Genomic DNA, 26,357 nt, shown 5'->3' with positions numbered 1-26,357 from the left:
CACCAGTTTGGTCCACTAAGTGGCAATGGTCATCACTGTGTCTGAGATGGTGGTGGCATAGCAGGCTGGCACATAGGGAAGGTGTGACTTCCATGGTTCCTCACAGGACCCTGGCCTGCTACCGGATCTCACAGTGTGGCTAGGGGGCCTCCAAGGGCGTTGAGGGGCTGCAGAGAGGAGTCAGGAAGAACAGCCCTTCTGCTGGCTGCTGATGGGGTGGGCGGTGGAGGGGGCACAGGCGCATGCAGCCTGGGGAATCTTCAGCAATTGCAAGCATTAACAGCAGGGAAAGAACAAGTCCAATTGTGATTGGAAAACAACACCCTAAACATGAAGTGGTCATGCGAGAAAGCATTGGCCCATCTTACCTTAAATTCTTGGGGATTGCTTCATAGAACTTCTCTTACTTCTCTTTGTCTTCTGCCAACTCAGAAGGGAGCACAAGGCTCTTCTTCACAATGATTTTGGTGATGATGTTCAGGATCTTGCTCTGCTGGAGCAATTCTCAAGTTGTCAGAGATGTCCTTGAAATCAACCATGCTACAGGTAAAGTCTTCAATGAAGCAGAGCAGACAATGCAGGAAAAAGTTGGATCAGACCTGGTGAGGTCACCAGATTAAAATACATAGTAAATGAAGGTCTTAAGAGCCAAGGACTATAGTTGTCTGGGTTAAAGACGGTCTCAGCTGTATGCTGAAGGCCTGCTGACAAAGACTTTGCCTTTGATACATACATCACACCCAGAAGATATCGAGGTACTCAAGTGTCACCTTAACACAGCTGCCCATGACGAACACAAGACAGACACACAGTCTGATGTTCTTCTTCTTGTTTTTAGAAAGGTCAAGGGGAGCTTGCCAAGGAATGAAGAGCAATGCCCTGAATCCCATGTGACTTCCTACAGAGAAGTGCTGAAAGAGAACCCAGCAATGCATTTTAGGACAACATTGCCTCAAGTCCCCAATATCAAACAACTGACACAGGAATAATGGCATACTCCTGAAACCCTAGGGACAGAGTAGAAACTATGGGCTGCTCCAGAGAAAACAGCCCCAATACCAAGTCAACCTAAAGGCTCTTAGCAAGAAGTGTCCCTCCAATCAGAAGCCTGGCCGTGATGACCACCACCAGCAGAGCAGGGGGGGGTCCCCCAGAGGGGCAGGTGAAACCACTGCCAGGCACAGGCCACTCTCAGTCGTTCCCAGTGGATCACTTCATGCGGTTCCATGGCTTTCAGTTCTCAGCTATGAAGCAGTGGAAAAGTTGTGCTCTACCACCTCCAGCACATTCTGTACACCCTTCTAGTTTACACAACATGCACTTGGACTGCCACATGGATTTGCCAATCATTGGGGAGACGGTGGCAGCATTTACCATATTCCTCCTCTATGATGTCAGTAGCCTTTCCAGTCCAAGTTGTCTCAGCCTTAGTCAACTCTGCCTGATCCACGCATGTGTTTCTTCTTTGTCTTTTTGATTTTCCCTTTCTTACCATTGCCACTGTCATCATCCTCATCTGCTCCCACATCTTTACTCTTACGCTCGTACTCCAGATTCTTACCTTCCTCCTGCTTCCTCATCTTTCTCTTTCTCTACCTCATCTTCTCTGATCTCCTTCTCTTGTTCCTTCTCTAAGTAAACCACCAAATTGAATGAGTTGAGGAGAACTCAACACCCAGCTAAGCCAGAGGCCAGGCACCAACACAACCACCCACCCAAACACTGCCAAGCCCATACTCACATAGAGGGTGAAGGGAGACCTTAATGAATGGTGAGTGTTTCTTCATAGCTTCCTTGACCCTCCTCTGCTCTCTGCATTCTCTCAGGTCTTCTTTTAGGTGAAGGCTCACTTTAGTATTCTGACCAATGGGTTCACCTATAGAGAGATGAATCATAATATAATAATGAGAAAGGGAATTAAAACTACAGCTAAAATACTCAACAAAGATAGACCACTTGGAAACAAAATGCTCAAGACTTCTGACTTACTTAACCCAGACAATTCCCCCAATGCCCACAATGTAGGTAGCCAACTCACATGGTCAGCACAACTTGAAGGATCCACCAGTAACAGACTCCCAGGCATGCTGCTCACCATCCCTCTGCCTTGTGACCACAAACATTTTCTCTGCCACCAGATAGACAGAATAGAAACCATCATCCAAGTGTCCAGTCATGGAGATGCATCCAACAGCCTGCCAAAGGGTTTCAAACGTTCAGAGATCCAGCAACACGGCTCTGCACAAGCAAATCAAGATCTTGCTGATCAATTATAGCAATTAAGGTTCAGTTCACAGAACCTGGTGGTCAAAGTTCCCCTCAGACCTCCACATCATACTCTAAAGATCCATTGCATACACCAGTCAAACATGCTTTCAGAAATTATGAAGCCAAAATCAGTAACAAATTGAGAACAGTGTGGATAAAAGGCCACAAAAATGCTGGCCTCCATGAACACTTTTGTGACAAACTTAACAATGGTTCCAAAGTCACCTCAGGGGCCAACCTTGATCAAGCAAATGCCTGTGTCTAGGTCTAGAATGCTAGTAGCAGTGTCAGCAATGATACTGAGGTTGGGGATGTAAATTTTCTTTCTTTCTTTCTTTCTTCCTTTCTTTCTTTCTTTCTTTCTTTCTTTCTTTCTTTCTTTCTTTCTTTCTTTCTCTCTCTCTCTCTCTCTCTCTCTCTCTCTCTCTCTCCCTTCCTTCCTTCCTTCCTTCCTTCCTTCCTTCCTTCCTTCCTTCCTTCCTTTCTTTCTTTCTTGTTTGTTTGGTTTTTTGTTTTTGTTTTGTTTGTTTGTTTGTTTGTTTTGGTTTTTCGAGACAGGGTTTCTCTGTGTAGCTTTGCACCTTTCCTGGAACTCACTTGGTAGCCCAGGCTGGCCTCGAACTCACAGAGATCCGCCTGCCTCTGCCTGCCGAGTGCTGGGATTAAAGGCGTGCGCAACCAACGCCCGGCAGCTTGTTTGTTTTTTGAGACAGGGTTTCTCTGTGTAGCTTTGGAGCCTGTCCTGGAACTCACTCTGTAGACCAGGCTGGCCTTGAATTCACAAAGATCTGCCTGGCTCTGCCACCCGAGGGCCAGTTTTAAAGGCAAGTGTCACCACCATGCGGCAGGGACGTCAATTTTCAAATCATTCCTATTTGCCCACTTGTAAGAGTCTCTCAGGCCCTCATAAAGAAACTTGTTCAAGGCTTGTATATATATCCACATTGTTTTGTTTTTCAAAAAGTCCTCTGGCTTTCAAACTTGTGGTAATATTTTGGGATCACCTGATAGATTATTCCTCTCAACCACCTCTACTACATGTCACACTACTTCTGCTTCTATAAAGTTTTAAGAATACAACGGAATATTCACATCTAAAACATTAGAGATCAACTCCCACAAAAATGTCCTTGTCTGCCTAGGATGTACTGATGATGAGGGGCAGGAGCTGAGCAATTCTATCTGAAAGGACACTTCTTCCTCTGGCATCTAAGAAGGAAAGCATCATGTATTACCAGAGACCATCATGGCTGAACACTTTAAAATCCAAGAGTTGACCTGTTTCAATTAAGTCCTTATTCACAGGTACAGTTTAAAATGCCTTAAACCCCAAGAGATGAGAAAAGACCTTGAATCTACAGTGTGGAAGGAAATCCAGAGACAGACAGAGAGAGAGAGAGAGAGAGAGAGAGAGAGAGAGAGAGAGAGAGAGAGGGAGAGGGAGAGGGAGAGGGAGAGAGAGAGAGAGAGAGAGAGAGAGAGAGAGAGAGAGAGAGAGAGAGAGAGAACAAAAAAAACCACAAGGATTGTGTCAAACATAAAGGAAGTCTGACTTTATGAGTGGCATCTAAGAGTGAGACGGGTAGCTCAGAATCTCAACACATTGGAAAAATCCAGAATGAGCGTTACTAGATTTAGAACCCAAGCAACTCCTGGGCACAGAAAAATGGGAAATTCCTCAACTAGAACTTCTACATTTGGACTAAGACCAAACTTTAAAAGAAACAGCGGTCATATCTATGTGTGGCTCCTGAAGGGTTCAGAACACGACCCCATGGTTGGGCGTGTTTACATATGCCCAGCGGACCTGGCCATGTCCGCTTAGCCAGTTCCAGGTCAGGATAGCCATTTCCGGGTCAGGGCATCTCTCGTGAGCAGGATGCCCAGTGGACATGGACATGTCCACCTAGCCAGTTCCAGGTGAGGATAGTAATTTCAAGGCATCTCACTCGACCAGGATCCATGATGTTGCAAGGCTACATAAGCAAGCATAGCCATGTGATCTACGCGCATGCGTAGAATAGTGACGTAACCTGTTCACGCCCAGCCTTTAAGAGCCAGCGCCATGTTCCCAGTTCTTCTTCTTCTCCACACACATGTCACTTTCACAGGCCTGCGCACAATCTGTCCCTTTATCTTTAATAAAACTCTTATTAGCGGATTCTATCGTGTTAGTTATAGTGCCGCAAATAACTAACAGCTCCTCCTGGGCATAAGTCAATCCAGCAAAGGCTCCCTTCCATCCTGCTGGGCAAGAGAACCCAATGTGCAGTAGAGGTGCTTAAGGGGCAAATAAATCAGGACAAAGGGCTCAGGAGACAAAGCTCCACCATGACAGCTCGCTGTGCAGACTTGCATAGGCCAAAAGCCAAGCAAACCACTGGCCCAAGCTGTCCAGCAGGCGAGTCACTGCAGAGCATGGGTGGGCAGGAGCAATGCGGGGAGGCAGCGCCAAGGTTCACCCTCCCATCGCCTGGCATCTACTTGTGGGAAGCCAGAAGCTTATAAAACGATTTGAGCATTTGGGACGGGAACCTATGAATCTTCCTGTGCCTGCCCTTTCCAAATCTCTCCTCCCCCTCCACCTAGAGCGCAGAAAAGATCTGGAAAGGAAAAGCACAGTGGGTTCAAGCATCCCTGCCAAAGCGTGGACCCCTCTCCCAAACCAAGCACATTGGGAAATTCGTCCAGGACAGCTGGCAGGACCATCTTCAAGGGACAGAGCCGCCAGTCACTGAACAGATGCTTCAGATCCAGCAACTACATCTTTAAGGGGAGGGCAAGCATGGCTGCTTACCCGGGGTCCGAAGTTCCCATCAGCTGCTGTCCCCAATTGGACAGGCGGCCCCCAATAGCACCAGGTGCCCTGGCCTCATGAGCTGCTGATCTACCCGCCTAGGGGAGACTCTAGGGGCGGGAGCCTCCTACAGCTACAAGCAGTTATAAACTCTATGGGCACATCAACCCGCTGGCAGAAGCCTTTGGGACAGATGCAAACACAGAAACGCTTCTGGGAAGGAGCCACTGGGAGCAGCAAGGGACAAAAAGCCAAGGCCTTACTTTAACTGGAAAACGAAGTAGAACTACAGAGCCGGGTGATCCCAGACTGACTCACACTCAAAACGTAAGCCTTGAGGAGGTGACTGGAGTGAGCGCTCCTAGACGCACCAGGACCTCCTTTATTTCAGAGGTGCTCAGCTCAAGACAGCTTGCTTTGGATCTCTCAGACTTAAAGGACCCGCGTCCACCCACCAACAAGCCCTGCCCCGGCGCCTCGGCGTCCTGATGTCACTTTTGCACACCCTGGAGGGGGCGGGGAGAAGCAGGAGCCTGGGTCTGGACTGGAATTGAATGTTTGGCGGCTCCTGCTGAGGGAGCAGCTGTGGCACTGCTGTGTTTTCTTCTGGCAGTTTTCGCATCAGGGCCTGGTGCCAAGGTAAGGGAGAACCCGGGCCTTCTCCTGCTAAGGGATCGGGGAGTAAGGCCAAGAGCTAGGTGTTGTTCTGGCCAGCCTGTCAGACTTCATTCCTGGAGATGAAGACCGCGATTGTGGGGGGCAGGGGATGTAGCAGTGAAGGTAAAGAACAGACCCAAAGCTGCCAACATTTGCTGTCCCTTGAATTAAGAAACAGGGTTGGGGCGTCCCTCAGCATGGTGCTTACCTGGCATATACAGAGCCCTTGATTCGATCCCTAGATTCAGGACATAATGGCACATTCCTGCAATACCACCACTTAAGGGGTGAAAGCAAGAGGTCATCCTCTTGTCCATCTTGTCTCAGAGAGAGCGAACTGGAGACGGAAGACACAGGAAAAGGGGAGATGAAGAGAGACAGACAGAAAGAAAGACAGACAGGAGAGAGAAGGGTCGAAATGAAAAAAACTGGCCTTTCTAGGTCTGGGTCTCAGTCTGGGTGTCTTGGCTTTAGCCTGCCTCTTTTCCTCAGTCCTAGCAGGAACCACTGCTGTCCCTCTGAGGCCAAGAGTTCTGCCTTCTCCTTGTACCTAGGCCCAAACTTGAATCTTGCTCCTCGCCAGACCCAGGCTGCCAGCCTTCTATCCTTTCCAAGTGGTTAAGCCTTAGGAGGACACTGGGACATGTGCAGGTAAAATAAAAAGTTTGTTGGGGCGTCCCTCAGCACGGTGCTTACCTGGCATATACAGAGCCCTTGATTCGATCCCTATATCCAAGACATGATGCTGGAAATGCAGGAAATGCTGCAATACCAGGATTTTTCCTTGTACCAGGCCCATACATGGATCTTGCTCCTCGCCAGACCCAGGCTGCTAGCCTTCTATCCTTTCCAAGTGGTTAAGCCTTAGGAGGACACTGGGAGATGTGCAGGTAAAATAAAAGTTTGTTTAATCAGAGAGCCTCTGAAGGCCCATGGCTTCTGTCAGGGTTAAAAGAAAAAAAAAAAGGCAGTAAATTGACAAAGGGCAGTGATAGGGAGAACAGGCATAGAAAAAAGGAAAGAGAAGGAACCTCATCAGATCACATGATACAGCAGTCAGGCCTGCCCCCTCCACCTCATCCTTGTGACAGACAGACAGATCTCTTGCAGCCTAGGAGCCTCTTGTGCTTGACTTCAGCAGGAGCAGTCAGAGCTGTCAGTGAGAGCTTGTGTCTCCTTGCTCTTCTGACTAATCCCAAATCCACCCACAGAGGCTTCCTCCTCCCTGGGGCCTGGACATCTCTGGGCAGCACTGACCAGTAGGAAGGAGTTGGCCAGAAGAGCAAACTTGCTCCTGGCCCCAGCTTATCTCTGGCATGGAAGAAAATGAGACGGAAATGAGCAGGACACAGGCAAGCAATACAGTCCTTCTGTCCCCATGTGGTCACACAACTGCCCTTATACAAAGGAGAATATGGCTCCCAGAGCCAGGTCCAGAGACAGGAAGAAGGCCATGATGAACCCCATTGTCTCCATTGCAGAGACCACTAAATATAATAGTTAGAACTGATCATTATAAGAATGAAAGGAACCAGGTTGGTCCTGATGCTTTAATCAGGGCCCCTAGGATTAAGCCTCTAGGCCTGGTTATTTGGGGGAGTGCTAAATGGCAGGTGTATAGTCGTGGTGCCTATGGAATACTGTTTTTTTTTTCACTCTGCATTTATTGAACAGAACAGAAAATATCACATGGGGAAGAAATGGGATACTTTACAGAAATCTTTAACAGAGGTTTACAAGGGATTAAATCACTGGCTCCAGTGGATTCCAAATGACCCAGATAGCAGACATAATTGTTTATCAATTAATACCCATAAATGGTTGATTTCAATAGCAAGCATCATTTTTTATCAACCAATACCACTAAATGATTGATTTCAACATCTATGGTAGATTCTAGGAAGTTGCTTTCAACTTCTGTATTTGCTTTCAGCAAATGATACACATGTATTACGGGATCTGGGACATGGAAGAGTACATAAGATTGCAGCTATGCATTAGCTTAAGTTGTAAAAGTTGATCATATGGGATATCCAAGGCAACTGATATTGTTACATTGTTCTCTTAAAGTCAGGTTAAGCTAACAGTTTGAATACATAGGTGGCTAGCAGTCTTAAATCTTAAGTAACTTCAAGGTATATGATTCACTCTGGCTGTGAGGTTCAGCAAAAGTTTGTCTCTTAGAATGTAAGAGATAATTTTTTTTAATGTTACAATACCAGTTTTAAGAGTTCAGTAACTAATGGGGAGCCGATGGGATACATGCAGAACTGTGAAAGCGATCTCACTTAGCCAGCTGTACGTGTAGACTGTAAATCTACATTCAGATCATTTCTGAACTAAGACTATCAGCTCAGTTTATCTGTTGAGGTCAACCAGGAAACCCTAGAATATACCTTGATTTTTGCAAAAAACAAAATAGGGGGAGGGGTTTCTTCAGCATTTCAGTCCACGAGTAACAGTATCCTAACAGGCAAAGTGTTCTCTCACTGTCAACATAGAATGAACTGCTGCTGGAGGTCAACTTGGGCTTTAATTTGCATTAGTACTTACATGCATAGTAGTCCAAGTTGTTGACCTCATGACTTTAAAAAGTAACTCTAAAAAAGTAAAATGGCCCTTCTTGGAAGACTAAAGAAAGACATCCAGCCACAGTTGTAAAAAGTCTCATCAAAACAATGTACCCTTTTATAAATTTCGCCTCAATTTAAAAAAAAAAAAGTAGCCCCAAATAAGAAGCAGCTGTGAAAAAGAAAAGATATTTGAAAAAAACAAGGTGAATACAGGTTCAAAAATAATTAAGATACATTTTCCTAAGGCTACCTAGAATTAGGCTTTAAAGAATTCTACCATTTCAAGTTTACCACTAGTTACTAGATACCAATTTACAAACAAGATGTTCACTTTTTTTGTTCCTTTATCAAGAGAAAAATCTACCTTCAGACTATGAGGGTGGTGATGGGGAGGGACTAGAAAACAAGATTCAAACAATCCCATGCAAATATCACATTTTTTCAAATGGAAGAACTCCAAACTGCACTAGAAGTTCCAATCACTAAGACACTTTCCATTGAAATGATTTAAGTACAACTACATGGCACCAAGGTTTAGGCCTAATATAGGCCTGACAACCAAGTCCTTGTTTTCTGGAAGAAAGGCCTCAAAAGTCCCACTCAATTCCACATAACAGTGCTTCAAAGATCAATTAGGTTTTACTTTCCTTAATATTTTTGTTTTTGACTTCTAATCTTAAAGACTAGATTAAAACTTAGCTCATTTCCCAGAAGGCATTGCTTCCCTTTGCTCTATGAAAGAGTCCACCAAGACCTCTTCCTCAAAACCATCTAGCCCCCAGCCTCCAGCCTGTGCTTGTGATGCATCTTTCTCAACATCCTGAAAAGGTAATGTAGGTAAAATATGCTCATAAACATTAAAACTAGTTGTTAGAAAGACGTAACTAGCTTTATAATTTAAGTTTTAAAACATAAATACTTACAGCTTGATCTGCACTGACAATGATTGTCGAGCCTAGAATTCAACATTTACAAATTGTCATTCACACACACAAAACACACTATTATCACACAACTTGTGTCTTGAGAGAATCTTCTGCTTTTTAAATCTTTGGCCTCCCAGTCAATCCCAAGTTCAACCAACTTTAACTAAAACTTCACTCAGAATTTCACCAAGCTTTCACCCACACATTAATGCTTGTCGTATCTTTCATCAACTGTCAAAATCTGAAGCCTGCTCAGAGATCGCCAGGTAAAAGAAAATAAATGAAATACACAGAGGTTATTTCAAAACAGAACATGACCATCAAAAAAAAAAAAAAAAAAAGTCACGATTCCGTTGGGATCATCCTTTGTTTACTACCAGTAAGAAAAATCCCACGTTGGACCATTTCACACTCTGGCATTGGCCAAAGGACACGAGAGCTGGTTCTGGAGCATGCAGTTTCTCACACAGGTATCCCCAGAGGAACACCAGGGACAAAGTCACGTGAGGCCTCTCCCATACAGAGGCTGTCTCACAGGGGCAGCGAGGACACCCACTAGTTTGTAGAGATCCCTGAGAAAGTATGATTCTTAAAATCTGGACTGTACATAATTCACATCAGCCCTGTTCAGGTACTCACTGGAAGAAAGATGCAGCTGTTTGCCAGAACTCAGCACTCCACTCTAGATCAGCCATGTGGCCATGATGGCTTTCTCACAAGTGATATTCTCTAGTTTAAAGGATAATTATGTTGGGCTACAGATTTGCTATTTCCAAGGATGACTTGGAGTTCATCACTCATCACTTAATTTGAGTAACCATCCCAACATCAACCATCTATTGAAAAAAGAAACTCCTCAAAGAATGACTTCTCACTCTGTAAGAAATAAGCTAGAAACAGCAAAGTAAAAAAACTCTAATGGCTGATACTGAGATTAAATTGTGTTCAATATGGGATCTAGTGGCTTACTGCAAAAACCAGACCCGGAGAGCTGTAGAATTACACATATGCTCACCATCAAAATAACTTACATGAAACTGCTTCTGGCATAGATCAAGAGGTTAAGATTAAAAAAATAAAAACAATGGATTGAACCTGCATGTTCCATTGCTTATAAACTTGCACACACTATTGTTCTGCAAAAAAGACAACTGCAGCAAAGAAAAATGGCCCTTTGCAAACAAGCCTAAAAGTAACCCCAAAAAGAAAAAAAAATAACATGCATATATGTATAAAGTGTTACTATTAAACACAATGCTATCTCTAGGGGGGGATTAACTGTATAGGTTAAGAAAGAAAAACAAAAAACCATGTGCAACATCTTAAGCCAGTAAAGCACCAAAATAAAAAAAAAATTAAAAACCCACCAAAAATCACTTTTCATAATGATTAACATAGAAGCACAAAATATCGACCATAAGTCAGGAAGCAATTACCTGGACAGATACAATGTCCACTGTTGAAAGAATTTTTCTTCAATTTAAATGTCTTTTCTCATCTCTAAAGAAACCTTAAAGTGCTAACTTTACTTATATAAAGCAGGCAAATTCTTCAAGTAATTTGCTACGCCAATTTTTATCAGCCTAAACAAGGAACTAAAAATAGCAAGTGAAGTGAAAAGGGCAGAACACCCGACGGGTTCCACACAGGTAGACACCTCGGAGAACATCACCTACCATCCCGCCTTTCTTCACTGCACTGCACAAGCTAACAGATTAAGTGTCTGTTTTCTTACATTAACTCCCTAGGATTTGCTAAGGTTTTTGCAAGTCTCTAGATAACACATACAGTCCTAAGGAAATAATGTCACTTAAAAATCAGCACTGGACACTAATTAAAGCGAGCTTGTGTGTGTCTACTGCCTTAAACTAAAAGTGAGGCATTGCTTACAAACTGTGACGAGCCACGCTCCACCGGACGGCTCACTACTCCTGCCCCTCGGCTGCTTTTTCAAGGAAGTATACATTAACCAGATGGCGATTGAGGTGCTTGCTGTAATCTTTTCCTTTCTGAAAGACCGATCACAGAAAATACAAACAAACTCTCCCTCGGTTATTTTAACTGCCAACCGCTCCTTCCCACTTTTTGAACTTGCTTCTTGTGGCACTGGCCGAGACCCATGCAGCCCAGAATCATCACTTCCCTCGGACATATTATCACTCAGGTTACTTCCATCATGGCTGTGGATGCCTTCATCTTCATCAATGTCCGGTGACTTGTTTTCAGCCAAAGTGATAGGAGGCGAGGCCGTTACGGTTGGTGATGGGACAGGAGGCAATGGTGACGCCGGTTCGGGTGCTGAGGCTTTCACAGGGACACTGTCTGGGTTCTGCTCAGTGTCCACTTCCATTTCACAAAGCCCAGCTGAACCAGTCTGACACTTAGCAAGCAACGTTTCACCACCTGACCCATTTGAGTTTTGTTCCGAGGATAAGACACTGGTAGATTCCTTGAGAGCAGCAAGCATAGCTAGACTCTTGCCAGCTTCCTCTTTTCCCACTTTCTTAAGAGGGGCCATTTTATTTCCTTCCCCATCAGAGCCAATTTCTTGGTCCTTGGGTGTCTCGTCTCTTCTTGAGTTTCCCTTTGGAAGATCCTGTGCACGCCTGCTTCCCTTCAGAAGTTGGCTATCTCTAACAGGCACTAAGCCAACTTCAATAAGGACTTGCTCCTGCCGCACCACCTCACTCCGCATGCCCGACTTCTCCTTGGTAGTCTCTTTTCGGGGAGAAGACCTTTTGGTGACTGGTTTCACTTGAAGAGGTGGCTTAATGACAGCAGAGGCTCCTTCTGAACAGATCCCATGTGAGGAGGCCCTGTCTGAGCAACCTCCACCTGAGCATAGTCCAAAGGACAAAGCAGCTTCTTCCGACAATGTCCCCGCTGAGACTCCATGGGAGGAGGCGGCTCCCTCTGATCAGGCTCCATGGGAGGAGGTGGCTCCCTCTGAGCAGGCTCCATGGGAGGAGGAGGCTCCATCTAATCAGGCTCCATGGGAGGAGGCTGCTCCATCTGAGTAAGCTCCATGGGAAGAGGCTGCTCCATCTTTGGAGGCTCTGTGGGAGGAGGCGGCTCCCTCTGAGGAAGATCCAGGGGAGAAGGCAGCTCCCTCTGAGCAGGCTCCAGGGGAGGAGGCGGCTCCATCTGAGCAGGCCCAGTCTGAGCAATATCCATGGGAGAAGGAAGCCCGGGCTGAGTAGAGCCTGTAGGAGTGACCACCACCTGAGTGAGCGCAGGACCGGAAGAGACCTCCTCCTGAGCCAGCTCCATGGAAGGAGGCTCTGCCGGAGCCGTCTCCTTCTGCATCTCCTGAGCAGGTCCGCTGCCTTTCTTACTTGATTTACCTTTTTGAGGTTTCTTCTTTGCACCTTTTTTAATGGAAGTATTTTGCTTTTTATTGTCCCCCTTAGTCTCCTCCGTCTTGCTGTCATCCTTTGGCACCTCGGTACTATTTTTGGATTTGCTTTCCATCTTTTTTTTCTTTTTTGTCACTGGTTCCTCGTTCACAGGCTCATCTGACAGATGGGCATCAGCATTCACCTTTCTTTTGTTCTTCTTGGCTTTACTGACTTTTTCTTTATTATTTCCTGTATGTACATCTATGTGTTTCGTCTCTGCTGCCTTAGTCTCCGTCGCGGATTTCCGAGTTCTGGTAGTTACCTAGACCACTGAGGCATTGCCACAAGACTTCTTCTCTTTTGAAACATCCTTTTTCTCTAGATATTAGGATAGCTACACCAGCTTGTTTCTTAGGTCCATTTGCTTGGAAAGCCTTTTCCCAGCCCTTTACTCAGAGGTAGTGTCTGTCTTTGAAGTTAAGGTGTATTTCTTGTATGCAGCAGACGGATGGGTTCTGTTTTCTTATCCATTCTGTTAGCCTGTGTCTTTTTATAGGTGAGTTGAGACCGTTCATATTGATGGATATTAATGACCAGTGATTGTTAATTCCTGTTATTTTTTGTGGTTGTGTTGTGTTGTGTTGTCCTTCTGTGGTGTGTGTTGGTGTGGGATTATCTATTGCTTGATTTTTCATGGACGTGTTTAGCTTCTTTGGGTTGAATTTTCCCTTCTAGTGCTTTCTGTAGGGCTGGGTTTGTGGACAGGTATTGATTAAATCTGGTTTTATCCTGGAATATTTTGTTTACTCCGCCTATGGTGATTGAGAGTTTTGCTGGGTATAATAGTCTGGGTTGGCATCTGTGGTCTCTTAGTGTCTGCATGAGATTTGTCCATGATCTTCTAGCTTTCATAGTCTCTATTGAGTAGTCTGGTGTTATTCTGATGGGTTTGCCTTTATATGTTACTTGGTCTTTTTCCTTTGCGGCTCTTAATCTTTTTTCTTTGTTCTGTGTGTTTAGTGTTTTGATTATTATGTGGCGAGGGGACTTTTTTTTTGGATCCAGCCTATTCGGTGTTCTGTAAGCTTCTTGTATCTTCATAGGTATTTCTTTCTTTAGGTTAGGAAAGTTTTCTTTTATGATTTTGTTGAATATATTTTCTGTGCCTTTGAGTTGGTATTCTTCTCCTTCTTCTATCCCTATTATACTTAGGTTTGGTCTTTTCATGGTGTCCCAAATTTCCTGGACGTTTTGTGTTACGACTTTTTTGTCTTTAGTGTTTTCTTTGACTGACGAATCTATTTTCTCTATCGTGTCTTCAGTGTCAGAGATTCTCTGTTCCATCTCTTGCAATCGGTTGGTTATGCTTGTTTCTGTAGTTCCTGTTCATTTAGTCAGGATTTCTATTTCCAGCATTCCCTCAGCATGTGTTTTCTTTATTGTCTCAAATTCATTTTTCAGATCTTGGAATGTTTCTTTCATCTGTTTAATTGCTTTTTCTTGGCTTGATTTGATTTCTTCCCATTTTTTGTTCGTTTTTTCTTCCATTTCTTTAAGGGAGTTTTTTATTTCCTCTTTAATGGAGTTTTTCATTTCCTCTTTAAGGGAAGTTTTTATTTCCTCTTTAAGGAAGTTTTTCATTTCCTCTTTAAGGAAAGTTTTTATTTCCTCTTTAAGGTAGTTTTTCATTTCCTCTTTAAGGAAAGTTTTTATTTCCTCTTTGAGGGAATGTTTTATTTCTTCTTTAAGGGCCTCTATCATCTTCTTAAAGCCATTTTTAGGGTTGATTTCTTCTGTTTCTTCTGTCATGGTATGTTTAGGTCTTGCAGGTGTAGAATCACTAGGTTCTGATGTTGCCATATAGGTCTTTATGTTGTTGCCTGTATTTTTGCACTGGCGTCTACTCATCTCTTCCTCTGTGCGGTGCAGGTGGTGTCTGTGTCTGAGAGTGCCTCTCTTGTTCTAATTTTTAGTCTTGGTTTAGTAGGGATTCTTGGTTAAATTGGTGCTATTGGGCTGTTTCTTCAGGAATACTGAATTTTTATTCTTTCCTTTTTTGAGAAAATTCTCATGTCTCCCAGGCCATCCTCAAACTCACTATGTAACCCAAAATAACCTAGAACTTCTGATCCTCCTGTTTCTATCTGGCAGGTGCTGAGATTGCAGCACCACACCTGACTTCTGAGATGCACTGGATAAAACTCAGGGCTTCATGCAGTATGTTAGGCAGGCAGTCTTAACAACTGAACCACATTCCTAGTCCCAAATACTGGGATGTATTTTTAGATCTGAGTATATATGTGTGCATGTACAGTCTTGCACACCTCTGCCTAGTGGCACACCTAAGAACTCTACACTTGGGCTGAAGGGCTCAGTGGTCTAGAGTGAGTACTTCTCTTGCAGAACAGCCAGGTTCAGTTCCCATCCCCCACACCAATCAGCTCACAACCACCTGTGACTCCAGGTACAATTCCATGGTATCTGATGCCCTCTTTGGACATCTGTGGGCAGCTGCACTCACATACACCCCCCCCCACAAACATATAAACATAATTTAAAAATATCTTTAAAATCTTAACTGGATGTAGGAGCACATGCACTTGGGAACAGAGGCAGTTGGATGTCAGTGAGTTCAAGTCAAGCCTGGTCTACACAGCAAGTTCCAGGACAGCCAGAGCTACATAGTGAGACCTGACTCAAATGAACAGAAAGAAATCCATAATGACTTTAAATTGTAAAAAATATTAAAAATAGTTACACAAAAAATATTAAAAATAGTTACACGTAAGTTACATCTAGATTTGATGCAAGCACTGCTTTTTGTGTTTTTTTTTTTTTTTGTTTATTTGCTTCCCCCTCCCCCCTTGCAGTGCTACAGATAGAACATGGGGCCACACTTGCTAGGCAAGCCCTCTCCCTCAGAGCTCCACTCCCAGCCCCACCTTTATACTTTCTTGGGGTCCTTCCTGATCTCTGTTAGACTCTTTGACCTCACATGTGTTAAAGGTCCTCCTGTACTTAACGTACATGAATATAGCTGTGAGGCCCCAGCCTACACACTCAAACACACTGAAATGCAAGAAACAAGACACAGGAACAAAGTAGCTTCCTGGATGAGAAAGGAGAGACTCAGACTTAGCCCCTGTCTCTCTTGGGCACAGCCTCCTCACTGTAAAGTAGAAGAGATGTTTCTAGCCAGGGCAGGGGGGGGGGCGGTGAGGCCCATGGAGATCCAGCTGGCAGAATCCTCTCCAGGTTGCATACATTCCACCCTTGTTCCTGCTCTAGACTTTGGCTCAATCCATCCCAGGGATCCACAACAGCCTTTCTCCAGGTACACTGGTGCCTGAGATGCTGGATTGGACCTTAGCAGTCCCAGCAAGGAACAAGACAATAAATACTGTGAAGTTGAAACAGAGGTTGAGAGCCAGGACTGAGATCTGGAGAGTGAGGGAACAGATTCATTCATTCCCTGTTGTTCATGGTTGCTCTGTACAGAGACAGAGAACACACACACACACACACACACACACACACACACACACACACACACACATTGTTGTTAGGGGTTTCTACTCTTTTTTGGTGTTCCTCCACCCAGTTCCCAAATAAATCACACACGGAGGCTTTTTATTAATTATGAATGTCCAGCCTTAGCTTGGCTTAGTTTCTAGCCAGCTTTCTTTAACTTATCCTGTCTTCTTTTTGCTTCTGGGCTTTACTCATTCTCTAGCTTCTTAAATCTTTCTCTTACTCCGTGGGTTGCTGTGTAAGTGCTTGGCTGCCCCCTAGAGTCCTCCTCCATCTCTGGCTTCTAGATCTTAGCTCTCCAATTGCCCCTCCCAGATTTCTCCTTCTATTTATACTCTCTGAGTACCTGCCTTGCCTATCCTTTCTCCTCCCTTTCTGTTGGCCAGTTCTTTATTAGACCATCAGGTGTTTTAAACAGGCACAGTAATACAGCTTCACAGAGTTAAACAAATAGACCATAAACAAAAGTAGCATACCATAAAATAATATTCTACTACACTTAGAGACACACAGACACACACACCACACTGGGGAAAGAAGCCAGGAAAAGGCCCAATCTCATGTCATAAATAGAGGTGGTGTGAGGGAGGGTAGATACAGGAAAAGGAGGGTGAGGAAGGGAGGTCAGGATACACCAGCCCCACATACACTCTTAAGTAAGGCTTTGATAGATTGGTTTTGCATGTTTGTATCCTTATTGGAATATGTGTAGTCTACTTTGTATCATGGGTTTTTGTTGGAGTGTCTTTTGTCTCACCTGGAATGGAATCCATTTAAGTCATGGACCCACTGAGCTACAAGCATTGTTAATAACTCAGCTATAAGTACTCCACCCACTGAGCTAAAAGCCCTCTAATAACTCAGCTATAAGTACTCCACCTCACTGAGCTTCAAGCACTCTACACATGGAGTGACAGGACCCACTGAGTCAAGAGCTCTCTACACACTGAGCTACAAGCAGCATAACAACTCAGCTACAACACTCTATCCACTGTGCTACAAGCACCTTGCCAAGTAGGGCACAAACACCAACACCTCTCCCCTTCTCTTCCCTCTGTAGCTCCCTTTGCATCTGGAAACCAGTTTAGAGCAGAGAAATCCACCCTGTGTAGCTTTGTCACATTCCATTCTTTATGCCCAGGTCTTGTTACTTCTGTCCCAGTCCAAGGAGGGAACTTCAGATCAGCTGAGGGTGGGAGTCTCATGGACACAGTACTTGTGCTTGATTCTCACACTTCCGAATCCTGAACTTGGAAAGGCACACTTTAACTCAGTACGCAATGTAAGTTGCTGCTGGCAGCAGTGTTCAGTGCTGAAAACACAGTCCAAGTCTGTCTGGGAGGACATTAGGAGCTATGAGTGCAACCTTCTTAGGGAAGCAGCCCTTTTCCTGATCTGTGAGCTTGAGTTACTGTCGTTAAACTCTGCAGTCTTGCCTTACAGAAGCTATATGAGGAACACAGTGATCATCTCCTATGTCAAGGTCACAGTATGCTTTCCATGCCCTCCATCCTATCAACCATGCTCCTGAGGGGCTCCTGTGTCACCTGCCTTTTATGAAGCAACCACAGCCAGTCAGTCCTCCCATATCCATTATTTTCTTTATTCCTAATTCCATTCAGACCTCTTGTTCTTTCTTATCTCATGTTCCTCTGTGGAGAGCCATCAACTGTTATGACATGCACACTGACAAAAAGAAAATATGGAATCCATTAATACAAGAAAACATGGAATATTTTTCTTTCCCATTAGGCATTCATTCAATATCATTTTTACTACTGCTGATTTTAATATTAGGTTCATAATAATCTTTTATGTGTGGCAAATATAATTCCACAGCAATGCACTCCACTCTCTTGTATCTCTGTTAGTGGGCATTTTGGCCAATTCTGCTCCCTGACTCTTGTGAACAGTGCAGTAGTAACCCTGTGTGTGCAAATCCATCTGTGGGGGGACTGTAGGAACTGTGAGGGAGAACTAAGTTTAATGGTGGTGGGTAATGTTTGAAATCTCCAAAATTAATTTACTCTTTGGTACCAGTTGATATTCCACCAGGAGTATATAAGGATCACACATTTCCATCGCTTCCATGGGCATATATTGTCATTCATTTTTGTTTTCATTAATTTTTTGAAGCAGGACCTTTCTGTGTAGATCTAGCTAGCCTGCAACTGACTAGATAGACCAAGCTGGCATGGAATCAGAGAGATCACCAGCTTCCTGTTGAGTGTTGATATAAAAGGCATTCCCACATTACCTGGCTACATCATGGCTTTTCTGATAATTAGCCATTCTTATTAGTGTGAGAAACACTAAAAGTTGGTTTTGACATTGTAATTTTATGGCTAAGGATGAAGAGAACTATAAAACATATAATTCCAGGTGTTTGTAGAGATGGCTCAGCCATTAAGAACACTTGTTCTTGAAGAAGATGTGAATTCCTTCACAGCTATGTGATGGATCAGTTTTCTGTAACTCTTTGTCCAGGGGATTAGATTCTGTCTCTTCTGTCCTCTGTGGATTCCAGATATTCATGGGTTGCACATTCATATGTGCAGGACAAACATGCATACACATCAGATAAAAAGTACTTCTTTTAAATATTAAAAAAATCTTTATACATAGACATGCTTATGCTTATATGTGCTTGTTTTATGAATCCTGTGTGGCATATGGTCCTTTCATGGGGGTTGCCTAAAACCATCTGTCTTAGTTAGTTAGGGTTTCTGTTTCTGTGAACAGACACCATGACCATGGCACGTCTTAGAAAGGAAAACTGTAACCTGCTTACAGTTCAGAGGTTCAGTCCATTATCATCATGGTGGGACATGGTGGCATGCAGGCAGACATGGTACTGGAGAAGCAGATGAGAGTCCTACATCTTGCAGGCAAGAGAAAGTGGTCTGTAACACTGGTCAGTCTCTTAAGCATGTATGAGACCACAAACCCTGCCTTCACATTGACACACTTACTTCAGTAAGACCACACCTACTCCAACAAGCCACTCCTCTTAATAGTGCCACTTCTTTTGGGGTCATTTTCTCTCAAACCACCACACCTACAGAAAACATAGATATTTACAATACAATTCGTAACAATAGCAAAATTGCAGTTATGACGTAGCAAGAAAAATAATGTTTTCACTGTGGGGGTCAGCACAACATAAGTGTATTAAAGGGTCACAGCATTAGGAAGGTTGAGAACCACTGCTCTTATGGCTCTGGATTACATAAATGCACCTCCCTTCCCTCACTGTGTTCCTGCTAATGCTGCTCATTTTTATCTCCTTCCTGTAATGTTGGCCTAGATGTGAAACGTGCACTTTACTCTATGGCTATGTTCCATTTCTTCCTAGTTCCTTTAGGAGTTTATCACAAAATCTTGGTTTTGCTTAGCTGGACTGTATTTCCTACATGTATTTTTGTTTGTCGGTTTCATTTTTCAAAAATATATATTGTTTTTGCAAAATTACTGGCTGTATTTTTCCCCTCTACTTGGAAATACAGCAGTTTTTTTTAATGTAGTCAATTACTCCCCAGCTTCCCTCCATTCTATTCTATTCTTTTCTATTCTATTCTATTCTATTCTATTCTATTCTATTCTATTCTATTCTATTCTATTCTATTCTATTCTATTCTATTCTATTCTTCATTTTAAATTTATGTCCTAGGTTCTCATGGATAATTTCTCTGTGATTTTTCTATGCATAGTTTGCCTCTAATATGACCTCCAGTTCTACCTGAGTCAGTGATCTGTGTTATGTCATGTATTTCTTCAAGTGTACTTCCTTCTCCATGAACTGTAAGAGCCAATGTTTCTGTGTGCTGTGATATGGTTACTTTCTTTCAGCACTCTAAGTATATCCTCCCATGCTCACCTGTTTGTAGGAATGCTGACAGGACCTTTGGTATCACTATAGTATTGGGGTCTTTTATCTGGTTCAGTAGTGTCCATAACAGTTATATTAACTGTAGGTTTGTGTTTTTCATACCTTGATTTAGAATGTCAACAAGAGTTTTGGCTTTTGCTCCTGAGACAGAAATTCAGAGAATAGCAACAAAGAGAATGGCTGCATCTCCAGTAAACGCTCACCAGGTCAGTTTTGTGTCCGTATCATTTGGAATAAATTTGAATCCATGCAATCTTTTATTCTTTGTCTCTGATAATCTTATCTAAAATGCTTATTACCAATGATTGTTTTTCTTTTTCAGTTCTTTAAAGATTACATCTTTGAATCTTGACAACCACATAGCATAGACATGTCTCATTGTATCCTCCCTTGTCCAATACTGTGAAGACATAAATTTACAGCCTTAAATCTGTGGTTGTGATGTCATTGTTTTTAACAGCTGAGTAGGAACCTGGGCGCAGGGTCAGGAAAACCCACAGAAAGCACTAGCCTGGCTCATAAAAACTCACAGAGTCTGAACCATCAACCAAGGAGCCTGTATGGGACCAACCTAGACCCTATTCATTTATGTGACAGCAGTGTGGCTTGGTCTGCATGTGGGACTCCGATAAATAGGAGGAGGGGCTGACCTGGCGCTTTGAGAACCTGCTCTTGAGAACCTGTTCCTCATGCTAAATTGAATACAGGGGGTGGTGCTTGGTCTTATGGCAGTGTGATATGCCATCCTTTGCTGATGTGCATGGGAGGCCTGCCCTTTCTGAGTGATTACAGAGGAGGGGTGGATTGAGTAGAGGATGGGAGACAGGAGGGAGTGGGACTGGAAGAAGAGGAAAGGGAGGAGATGCTGTAGTTGAGATGTAAAATAAATAAAATTTTTAAAAGAGGGCAGTTCTGAAAGAGATTCCACTGTAAATGATCATCAAAGAAATATATTGATGCCTAGTTCCTACAGAGGATAGACTTGTGTCCTCATACATTAGTGAGGAAGAAAAGTCTTAGGTGCCATGCAGGTTGCATTTTGGGGAGGGCCAGGTTCCCAGAACCAGGCTTATCAATATGGACATAAAAATACCTGGAACTTTTTGCTGGTATCACCAGCAAATCTATGGAGAAGTAGATAGAAGAGATTCACTCTATTGAATCTTATTACTAAATAGTTCAGCACCATAGAGAGCATAGATGATGGAAGGAATAAGTAACTTGCTCTGTCTTGAAAACTATGTTTCTGTGAAAAGATGCAGATTGCGGTATACTGTTTCTCTCTCTGATATCACAAGGTGGTGATGTGCCTTTGGAGTTTTTGACACCTGAAATGTATTTGACTCAGGGAAGTTGCTGCTCATATCATTCTCTGGATTCCAATGATCAGTATTAATGTCTCAATAGATAGATCAGTATTTTCTCTTTTTATTTTGTATTATGTTTCAGACAGAGTACCATTGTGTAAGCAATGACAAGTATATTGTAGTATGTGGAATATATCTATATTGCATCATGTGAGATATGTATCTATAAGCATTTTCTAGAAATTGTTGACTTGGAGCTCTTCATAAACCATCAATTTTTAGATATAAATGAATGCCCTTAATGATGCTGCTGAAGGCTGTCCCACCTTGTATTTAGAATAGAGTCACATGAGGCCCAGCTGCAGCTGGTATTAATCCAGTTTCCATATTTGATAAGGTAAACAGCTGTAGCATTTGCAAGTACAGTTTGCACATTGTAATGTTTCCAACTGAGATGAGACACCCTTTTCCTGTTTCATAGCCACATTCCCTTCATAAAGGTACATCCCTGCATCTAGACCTCAAATGTTTACTAGAGTTTATATGTCATCCTTTTTTTATGAGATAGGAAACGCAATATAAAGTATGAGTATTCTAGAAAGTATCATTTATAATTAACTTTCTTTTTATGTTTGGGGTATATTTGCCTCAATGTATATATAAGTGCTATGTGTGACTCCTGCATGTTGAGTTTGGAAGAAAGCATTGTATCCCATGGAACTTGAGTCATAATCAGTTGTGTCATAAAATGTGGATTCTGAGTCTGGAACATGTGTCCTCTAGAACAGCAGCCAGTGCTCTTAACTGCTGAACTATCTTGGCAGAACATACACAAGTTTTGTCTTTAAATAATTGTCATGCCTCATCTAAATCACAAAACTGTCTTTTCTTGGGTGTCTTTTATCTAGGAAAGCATTTTTTCCTAGAAAAACATGGGAAATGGATAATTTTCCATTACAGGGTCTGTTGACATTCAGGGATGTGGTTGTGGACTTTACCCAAGAGGAATGGGAATGTCTGGAGTCTTCTTGGAGGGCTTTATACATCGATGTGATGCTGGAGAATTACAACAATCTAGTCTTTGTAAGTAAGATTGCTTTTCTTGTAGAATTCTTTATGCATCTTTTGTATTTACCTACTTTGTACATGTGTAAACTTTCTAAAATGTAATAAAGGAAATTATAGTAATAAACATAACTTTTCCATGGGGTGTCATTTTCCTATGTTCCCTGCAAGAGCAAGCAATGTTTCATACTGAATGATCTCTCCAGCTCTCTTTTCTAGTTTTTAATGACAACTTGAAAGTTTAAAGGAAATTGAATAATCAGAGCAAGGAAAGGCATTGAAGTATATTTAGTAATTAGAATATTAATAATTAGTAACTCATTTAATGATAGTGTAGCACAGAAGACCTGTGCTGAATTCACTATTTTTGAGACTTGCTAGTTTACCTGTTTTAGAAAACGTATGGAGGGCGCTGGAGAGATGGCTCAGAGGTTAAGATCACTGGCAGCTCTTCCAGAGGTCCTGAGTTCAATTCCCAGCAACCACAAAGTGGCTCATAACCATCTGTAATGAGATCTAGTGCCCTCTTCTGGGGTGTAGGAATATATGCAGACAGAATATTGTATATATAATAAATAAATAAATCTTTAAAAAAAAGAAAAAAAGAAAACGTATGGAGAAATCATTTATTGAATCTCTTACTCAGGCATCAACATCTATCAGCCCTATTTGTGCTCTTTTTCCAGAGAAACATCGCATATGTAGAAAAAATAAAAAGTTCTTAGATCAAGACTCAAAGCACATTGCCTATCAGTCTGTGAATATCCAAAAGAAGCCTAATAAATGTAATAAACTTGGCAAAATGGTTCATGAATCATCCCAATGTACACTTTATAACACAAATGATACTACAGAAAACTGCAATGAATATGATTGTGGCTACCACATGGATGCTTCTGTTGAATCATCAAACCATAAAAGTGTGAACAGTGGAGAAAAACCCTGTAAATGTAAAGACTGTGGAAAATGTACCACCACTAGTCAAAATCACAGAAAGCACACTGGAAAGAAAGAACACAAAAATACAGAGTATGATGTATCATTCGACTCTAAACATAAACTCACATTGAAACGATTCCATAGTAGAGAGAAAAAACACCAATGTAGGACATGTGGACAATGCTTTCTGACACATTCAAGCCTCAATAGACAACAGAGAAATCATTCTGGATCAAAATCCTACAATTGTGAACAATGTGGCAATTGCTTTTCTCAGTTGTATCAGATTAAAAAACATTTCAAAACCCATACTGGAAAGAAACCTTACAAATATAGTGATTGTGAAAATTCCTTCACCAGTGTCTCATGTCTTATTAATCATCAAAGAATTCACACAGGAGAAAAAACTTATAAATGCAGAGAATGTGAGAAATCTTTTACATGTAGCTTACATCTTAGAAGACATCAGAGACTTCATACAGGAGAAAAACCTTACAAATGTAGTGAATGTGGAAAATCCTTTACTTGTGGCTCAACTCTTAGAGAACATCAGAGAATCCATACAGGAGAGAAACCATACAAATGTAATGAGTGTGAGAAATCATATAAACATGGCTCAAGTCTTAGAACACATCAAAGAATTCACACAGGAGACAAACCTTACAAATGTAGTGAATGTGAGAAATCTTTTACTTGTGGTTCAATATTCAGAAACCATCAGAGATTTCATACAGGAGAAATTCCTTATAAATGTAGTGAATGTGAGAAATCTTTTACATGTATCTCAACATTTAGAAACCATCAGAGAGTTCATAGAGAAGAAATTCCTTACAAATGTAGTGAATGTGAGAAATCCTTTATATCTGTCTCAAATCTTAGAAGACATTACAGGACACATACAGGTCAAAAACCTTATAAATGTAATGAATGTGAGAAATCATTTCCATTTGTCTCAACTCTTAAAAAACATCAAAACACTCATACAGGTGAGAAACCATATAAATGTAAAGAATGTGAGAAATCATTTACATATAGTTCACATCTTAGAAGACACCAGAGAATTCATACAGGAGAAAAACCTTACATATGTAGTGAATGTGACAAAGTCTTTACTCGTCTCTCAGGTCTAAGGGAACACAAGAAAATTCACACAAGAGAGAAAATTTTCAACAGTAAATAATATAGCATACCTTTTATTCAACGCTCTGTTCTAGAGACCACTGCAGGCTTCATTGTAGATAATAATTAGGAACATGAGAAACCATGAAAGTCTTAGATAATATAAAAAATTTTATATTGAGTAATATTGTGAACATTGGACTACCTAGGAAAATTTCCTTAAAATATCTTACTATTTTAGCTTTAAATATTGCACAATGAACAGAAAATATAGAGGCATAAATAATGGCTTGTGTTTGCAGCCATTTCCTCGAGACTGAAACATTTCAACTGGAGAGGAACCTGAGTAAATGGCTAAAAATAAATAACTTTGAGAAATATTATAAAGTGAAAGAATTCTCTCTGCTTAACTCACATGAAGAAACTTCAACAAGTCCTGACAAACTGGCCACCAAGAAAGGATGTCCTTCAACCTGTGGATAAGCCTGCAAGTGTGCAGTGTGCCATGGCTGTCCAGTTGTCCTAAGCTGTATCCCATGAAGCTTTGGAGTTGCCTTGTGGAAACTCTGTGTGTCCCTTTTACCCACATATTCCTGTAACTAACCTAAATAAAGCTCATTGAGTCAACAAGATGGACTTCAGTGCTGTCGATACTTGGTTCTGGGTGAGTAGATGTGTATTGTGTTGCACCTCCATAGGAAGTCTATCATACAACATGTGCTGAACCTATTAATTCTTCCTCCAAACCTGTTTTACACCAGAAAATTGATGTTAGAAGGGATTTAAATATCTAATGTTACGTTAGATTCATGCCTCTTTGCACCCCATAATGTCCACACTAGAATACCCAAATAAATACATTAAAGTTAATAAACAGCCTAGTGCTAAAAGTGTAGACTCATGTGAAATTTGACCCTTAAGGAAACACCTACCTCCAAATGCTACAATAAAGATTCATGTTATCCAATATCAAAATATTGATTCTGGAGTGAAAATCTACCAATAGAAACAATGTGAGATCTTTATAGCTATAACCTGTAGATTTCACAACATAAATGTTTGTGTATAGATAGGAAATTTCTGAGAGTGTGAAGGAAATGAGCCTATCAATACTCAGCAAAGTTTAAGAAATATTAATTAACTGAAGGAGCACAACAATTGTAGACAGTTCATATGGAAAACTATAACAGACAGATTTGTAGACATCCAGCAAACCAAGTGCAATACAATTAAGAAACAAAAGGAGTATATGATCCTCTCTCACATGTCAGAGGGTGAGGATTGTTCTTTTTGAATGTTTATGAAACCTGTTTTGGAAATACCTTTGTATTGCTAGTATTAGAGTTGCGGTCATGTCAACACAGTCTTAAAATTATAGAATCCCACCGTCTAGGTGACATGATTATATATTAACATTCATGCTGCATCACTAGATCCTCTTTTACAGAAGCAGGGTAAGGTAGGGGCACCTGGGCCTCTTCCTCCAAATAGACTAGCCCCATTTCTGAAAGATGTAGGCTTACATCAGGCTTCCATTGAACAAGAGAGCAAATGTCTAGTGCCAACATTGACTACTCTGCCATCATCTGGCTTTCTGTTTCTCAGGCTGGTTTCTGCTCTGCATTCTCCAGATGGACCTTGGTGGACTATCTGCTTCCCAAGCTACTTGGAGGGTTGCTGTCCTTTTCAGGGCTTGTCTCAGCTCCAGATAATTTGCTAATCTAAGTTCATGATGTTTTTGCGTGACTTCCACTTGTTCCCACAAGTTATAGTGATCTGACCAGCTGATTGACAATGTGAACATAATCTCAGCTCCAGTTAACCTTCTGTTAGGACTCACCTCTATATGCTTTGGCCTGCTTCCACCATGTTCCTCCCAAAGATGGTTCCCTAGCCATAATACACATCCTGCTTGTGACCTTACACCAGGAATGTCCATCTCCTTTTT

General features: G+C 42.1%; 1 protein-coding gene and 1 long non-coding RNA gene across 2 annotated transcripts; one reads left to right on the top strand and one right to left on the bottom strand.

Moving 5' to 3' along the window:
* Positions 1 to 374: 374 nt before the first annotated feature.
* On the bottom strand, positions 375 to 2,191 carry LOC119086419. The gene is made up of 3 exons (XR_005089700.1): positions 2,039 to 2,191; positions 1,742 to 1,876; positions 375 to 553 (listed from the first exon to the last, which is right to left on the bottom strand). It is a non-coding gene; the product is annotated as an uncharacterized LOC119086419 (long non-coding RNA).
* A 3,152-nt stretch (positions 2,192 to 5,343) lies between these two features.
* LOC114685701 (zinc finger protein 420-like) lies at positions 5,344 to 24,955 on the top strand. Its single transcript, XM_028860342.2, has 4 exons — positions 5,344 to 5,704; positions 20,092 to 20,185; positions 22,247 to 22,373; positions 23,038 to 24,955. The coding sequence occupies exons 2-4, from the start codon at positions 20,093 to 20,095 to the stop codon at positions 24,468 to 24,470; spliced, it is 1,653 nt and encodes a 550-aa protein (XP_028716175.1). The 5' UTR covers positions 5,344 to 5,704; position 20,092; the 3' UTR covers positions 24,471 to 24,955.
* Positions 24,956 to 26,357: the final 1,402 nt, after the last annotated feature.

The sequence above is a fragment of the Peromyscus leucopus genome, chromosome 22, assembly GCF_004664715.2.
Source record: "Peromyscus leucopus breed LL Stock chromosome 22, UCI_PerLeu_2.1, whole genome shotgun sequence".
NCBI classification, from domain to species: Eukaryota; Metazoa; Chordata; class Mammalia; order Rodentia; family Cricetidae; genus Peromyscus; species Peromyscus leucopus.
This window is presented reverse-complemented; position numbering and strand designations above follow the sequence as displayed.